The 5,978-nt window shown below is 43.1% G+C and overlaps 1 protein-coding gene across 8 annotated transcripts in view; it reads left to right on the forward strand.

The window, feature by feature from the left end:
• Positions 1-4,418, forward strand: part of Cntrl (centriolin) — an 88,463-nt gene extending 84,045 nt beyond the window's left edge. For 4 of the 8 annotated variants that reach the window (XM_038337136.1, XM_038337138.1, XM_038337137.1 and 1 more), the window contains 4 exons: positions 1,167-1,430; positions 1,600-1,662; positions 2,194-2,400; positions 2,652-3,814. In XM_038337136.1, coding sequence (XP_038193064.1) covers positions 1,167-1,430; positions 1,600-1,662; positions 2,194-2,400; positions 2,652-2,864 — 747 coding nt within the window. In that variant the 3' untranslated portion in view covers positions 2,865-3,814. Of the gene's footprint in view, positions 1-1,166; positions 1,431-1,599; positions 1,663-2,193; positions 2,401-2,651 lie in introns of all 8 variants that reach the window. The other 4 variants (XM_038337140.1, XR_005286222.1, XM_038337139.1 and 1 more) reach the window with 4 other exon arrangements.
• The last annotated feature ends 1,560 nt before the right edge of the window (positions 4,419-5,978 follow it).

Genomic DNA, 5,978 nt, shown 5'->3' on the forward strand with positions numbered 1-5,978 from the left:
TCAGAAGACTACTTGAGGGAGCCAGTTCTCTTCTTCCTACTGGGTCATAGGGGTTCCACTCAGGTTGGAAGGCTTAACTTTACCTGCTGAGCCAGCTCAAATAACTGTTTTAAAAAAATAGGTGTGCAGGCACAGGCTCCTAAGTGTGTAGGTCCATGCATGTGTGGAGTTGGAGTACACCTTGGGTATCATTGTCAGGAAACCCAGCCCTGTCTCTTTAGACAGGGTTCCTTGTCCTGGAGCTTACCTATTAGTCTAGACTGGCTGGGTAGGAACCCCAAGGAGGCCCTGCCTCCACTTCTCCAGCACTAGGATTACACGTGTCCCTATGCTCAACATTTTATGAGTTCTGAGTATTGAGCTCAAGTTTTCATGCTTGCAAGCCAAGTACTTTATTGACTGACCAATACCACCCTCCACCCCTCAACTTTTTATGGTGCATGTATGTGTGTGCTCACGCGTGCACTGATGTGTGTAGTAATGTACATGTGTACACGTACAGGTGGAAGCCAGAGATCAAACTCAGGTGTCATTCCTCAGAAGACATCCACCTTGCTATCTTTAGAGTTTCTATTGCTGTGATAAACACCATGACCAAGAGCAACTTGGGGAGGAAAGGGTTTATTTTAACCTACAACTCTCAGGTCACACTCCATCACAGAGGGAAGTCAGGGCAGGGCAGGAACTCAAGGCAGGAACTAAAATGGGCCACAGAAGAACACTACTTACTGTATGTTGTTAGGGTATTGTGTGGTCTGTGTGTGGTATTAGGGTATTGTGTGGTGGGAGTGTGCACATGTGTGGTATTAGGGTATTATGTGATGTAGGTGTGCATGTGTGGTGTTAGGGTAACAAATAGTGTGGATATGGGTGTTGCTTACACTTAATAGTTCATGTAGAGAACAGAGAAGGACCCTTGGTAACTTCCTCTAATTGCTCTTACTGACTTGAGACGGGGCTCTCATTGAACCAGAAGCTCACTAGTTAGCCAAGCTGGCCAGGGAGTTCCAAAGATTGACCTGTCTCTGCCTCTCCACCTTGCCCAGTCTTTGTGTCCTTATACTTGCAAAGCAAGCACTTTACTAACGAGCCAGTCCAGTATCTGTAGATCCTTCAGTATAAGACACATTAAGCAGCCTGGTGTTTGACTCCAATTCATTCTTTAGATGGCAAACCAAAAAGATTTGGAGAGAAGGCAAATGGAAATCAGTGATGCAATGAGGACACTTAAGTCTGAGGTGAAAGATGAAATCAGAACCAGTCTGAAGAATCTCAACCAGTTTCTTCCAGAACTACCAGCAGATCTAGCAGCTATTTTGGAAAGAAATGAAAACTTAGGAGAGCTGGAAAGCTTGAAAGAGAACTTCCCATTCACCACGAATGAGAGACTTTTTGAAGAAAAATCTAACTTTTCCCAAGTTCACATCATGGTAAAGTTTGTCCTGCTCTTCTCTGGGCTTCACAGAGTGGTAGTTTGGTTCCCACCTCCCCCAGTAAAGCTAAAAACAGATTTTGGGGTGCCAGGGTAGGAGGGAAAGATGGTAGGCTCCCACTCGTGTCAGTTGGTGACTCATTGGTCTCCTTTTCTTTCTGAAAAAGGATGAACACTTGCGTGGAGAAGCACTCCGTGAGAGACTGCGCCACCGTGAAGATCGACTCAAGGTTGCTTCTTTAAGAAATTACAAAAAGCCAATATGAGATAGTTGGCACTTGGCAGAAGTGGAGAAGCATTCCCATGCCCACGTACTGCTCAGTCCACTCTTTTGCAGCACTCAAGAGGTTTAGAGATCACATTGTATAAGTTCAGAGCTGACATCACACAGTAGTAAACGGCTATCAATAAAAAAAAAAAAACTGAATTCTAGGGCCTTGGATATATAGCTCAGTGGTACAGCACTTGCCTAGCACATGCAAGGGCACTCGGTTCAGTCCACAATTCTGATGTGCAGTTGTGTTCTTTAACCTATATAATGCATCCGTGGGACAGGGTCTCCCTCTACATAGGCTGGCCTAGAACTATAGGGTGGCCTTGAACTTGGGGCTCTCCTGCCTAAGCCTCCCCAGGGCAAGGACTAAAATGCCCCACCCTCATTCCTGTTTATTGAAGTCAGACTTGCTTATCAAAGATGAAGCTGAGTAATGGTTCAGGTGTATTTCTTTTGTGTAAACCCCGTGTCTGGTAACACTTTTCAGGCTCAACTTCGACACTGTATGTCTAAGCAAGCGGAAGTGTTAATCAAAGGGAAGCGGCAGACAGAGGGCACCTTACACAGTCTGAGGAGACAAGTTGATGCTTTAGGAGAACTGGTCACCAGTACCTCTGTAGATTCAACGTCATCACCCAGTCTGTCTCATCCAGAATCATCCCTTGTGGAGGACTCCCAACCTGGACAAAGTCAAGTAAGAGGGACACTTAAGAGTCTAGTGTCATCTAGAATACTTAAAAACTTTGGGGTTGGTGATCCAAGACTTGGGATCTAATGTCGCTGTCACTTGTCTTGGAAATCTCTGGGAAAGTTTACCTAGTCTTTTTGCACCTAAGCTGGTGGCTTAGTCAGTGAACTAGAACTGGATAGCATGACCCAGGAGAAATGCAGCCAGTTTGTCTGTGTCCTTGACTTATTTCCTTATTTTCTACTTGATCCATGTAGAACTTAGACCTTCAGTGCTGGAGAGATGGCTCTGCAGGTAAGAGCACTGACTGCTCTTCCAGAGGATCGGGATTAAGTTCCCAGCACTCACATGGTGGCTCTCAAGCATCTGTTGTTACTCTAGTTCCAGAGGACCCAACAACACCCTTTTTCTCCACCAGCACCAGACACCCAAATAGTGCAGATACTTACATGCAGGCAAAAAAGCTGTAACACATTTTTAGAAGTAAAAACTTTGACCTGTGAGGTCAAGTCTGGGTTTCCCTGGGTTTTAGATGGTGCCCAATTCTCAAAAGACATTTGAATGCAGACCTCTTCACTGTCTACTATAAACTCTGGATCTCACAAGGGTTTCTGTGTGGGACTTAATAACCATTTAACAAGAATATAAAGTAACTCATGGAACAGGCCAACAGTAGCACATTATTGATGAGAAGAAAATGGCTTCCATTTCCAGGCTAAACATGCTAAACACTGTACAATCAACATCCCATTTAATTTTTACATTCTGGAAGGTACATTTTGTCCCTTTGTGTAGGTAAGGTACTATATAAAATGGTAAATGACAGGTCGAGGATATAGCAAAGGACAAATCAGGACATACAGGCTAACCTACCTTTACCAGAAAGCAGTGTGTCCCAAGTGTAAAACACAAGGAATGTCCAAGGACAGTTGCTTCTGTAATTGGCCTAAGGAGGGCAAATAGCTTATGAGTCACAAGACTAATGAGCAGCAGGACTGAGATTTCAGTAAGATTACCTTAACACCTGTAGTGGAGACAAGTCAGGTAAAGGCCCTCCAGAACTTAATGGACTCAGTTAAGTGCTTAGTAAGAACAGGCTGTGGGTACAGAAAAATACACGAGCTTTGAAGGGCTCTACGTAAGAGGTACAGGGGAGTTGTGGACACTGTTTCAGTCTGGGGCTGTCTGTCATCTGGGCCAGTGAGAGAAGAAGCCTTGAATTGGGCTGGGGTTGGGGGCTGACTTCTGTGCTTAAAACTGTTTTTCATTTTTCTCAGAGCTCCTTCCAAGTTCTGCAAGGTCCATCAGAACCACACAGTTACCACCGCTGAGTTTCCTGCTTGCAGGGTATGTTAGCAGCCCTGCATTTAATTGGAAGATTTGTAAATCTGGCAGCTCCAGGAAAAGAACTAGTCACCTTTTAGTTATTTCGTAAAGTTTATCTTAGAACATCTTGGGGCTACAAACTGGGCTTAATGATAGAGCCCTGGCTTAGTACGTACACATCCCCAGATTCAGTCCCCCACACTACAGAATAGGTTCCAGAGGTCCTTCAGCAAGCTACTTTAGCAGTCATCACACCACCACATTCTCTACAGCCTTGTCCTGCTAAAGGGGGTTAATTCTGCTTCTTCTTACTGTAGGAAAAGAAGCCTCAGCCGAGGTCAGGAATACGGTCTTGTGTGAGCTTAAGAGGAAATAACTACTCTCCTACCTCACTTTCTAATTGGAATGTCAATATATTACCAGGATCCTGTGAATCAAAGACTCTGAGACTGCACTGTAGTTTGTGTTTGTACTGTTTACACTGAAGTTTTGTAAATACCTGTGGGACTAGATGTATAAAGTCTAAACCAGAATATTTTTCTCCCCCAGCCTTGAAAAGTTTTTGTTCCTCCTGAGTCCATAACTGTTATGTCTAGTTACCATGAAAAAAGAATGTACTAAAAGCCCCAAGGCTTAATAAGTTATTTTCAGATTCTGATCAAAATTATTTTTAATATGAAAATAAACGGTACAGCCAACTTGGGTCTGTTTGACATTTCACAGAGCGTTCTTTGGTAAGTCATCAGGTTATGACAATGACTTCTTCCATTTTTTCCCATCTTTACCTGATCTTCTTAGCAGGGAGTGTTTCCTTCTTCAGAAGTCTCCATCGGGAAACCGCTGCACTTAAGACTGCTTTTCTTTAGCCTACTAAAATAGTAATTCTCTGGTGGAAAACATCAAGACTGTATTCTGGAGACTCAGCTCTGGTGATAAATGTCTATCAGTCAACCTTTAAGCACTCTAACAGCTCAACTGTGATCGCTACATCTCTTTAGAAATGACCAACCAACCCTGTCAAAGTTGTGTGGCTCTAACCGTCCTAATGATGTTGGTGACTGACTGGACAGTCTTTGAGCCACAGTCAGCACTGCCCAATAGCCCCTCACCATAAGGAATATATATTCTCACTAAGCTGTCTGGTTACAGCTGAACCATTAAGATGCGGGGTAAATATTATAATAGAGATAATGGGAGTCACACCTTATTACTGCACAGTATGTTCCAGAAGGCATGTATTTCCAACACATGTCTTCTGTATTCCTGTTCTTTCTTTCACTTTACATCTTTGCAAAATGCTTAAAGGCATCGGCTGATTATAATCACAGTTATGGACAAGGTTTGGGAACACAGTTTTCTGGGCCTGGACCAAATAACTGTCATATGAGTCCTTCATCTCTACTTCCACATAAGTAGGAATGGGAACTATCTGAATTTTTTCTGTTTATGGTTAAGGAACTTAAACCATCTATTTCTTTTAAGGCCACATTTAAAACAGACGTACAGGCAAAAAAAAAAAAAAAGCTTCAATAAGCTTATTGAGAAAGTGAGGTAACGAATGTATGAAACAAAACACCTGATTTCAAAAACACCCTTCCATAGATGTAAGTCAGTGGCGTAATGCTTGCCTTGTATGTGCAAAGTCTTGAGTTTGATCCACTGCATACACCAAAAACTTGCCAGTTCCAAAAGGACATCTTTCTAAAGAAACCTTGTATAACCTTTTACTAGTACAATGTGACCGACCACCACTGACCAACTCCCTCCATCATTGCATTCCACACTTTATGACTTCAGAAAAACAGCTCAACGCTGCTAGAGTACTGACGCAGATGAGCACTAGTTAGCACTACCAGAGCAGCTCCTCCATAGTGAAAGCAGTCACAACACCAGAGCAGCATGCACTTGCACAAGCTCTTGGGGGTTAAAAATTAACAAATCCACTCTGCCCAGCGTCTGGCACACAGATGTTGCAATATGACAGTTTGCTCCTCTATCTTACACTCCCAAGTTTATTACACGGTGTTACACGTGCAAATAGAATTTGGCCCCACATACAGTGAAGAGAGAACACTATTAGCCACCAATGTGCTGGCCTCAAAGATACAATATACAAGGATGGAACTCCAGCTCAATTAGTAGTTTTGAGCTACACAGACCTCGCCATACACTAAGCACAATGCTGCAATAAAAACTGACAGTTCATACCAAATAGTCATCTGAATAAAGTTTTACAGGTCAAAAATAATGCAACTATG

This window comes from Arvicola amphibius, chromosome 7, assembly GCF_903992535.2.
Source record: "Arvicola amphibius chromosome 7, mArvAmp1.2, whole genome shotgun sequence".
Classification (NCBI taxonomy): domain Eukaryota; kingdom Metazoa; phylum Chordata; class Mammalia; order Rodentia; family Cricetidae; genus Arvicola; species Arvicola amphibius.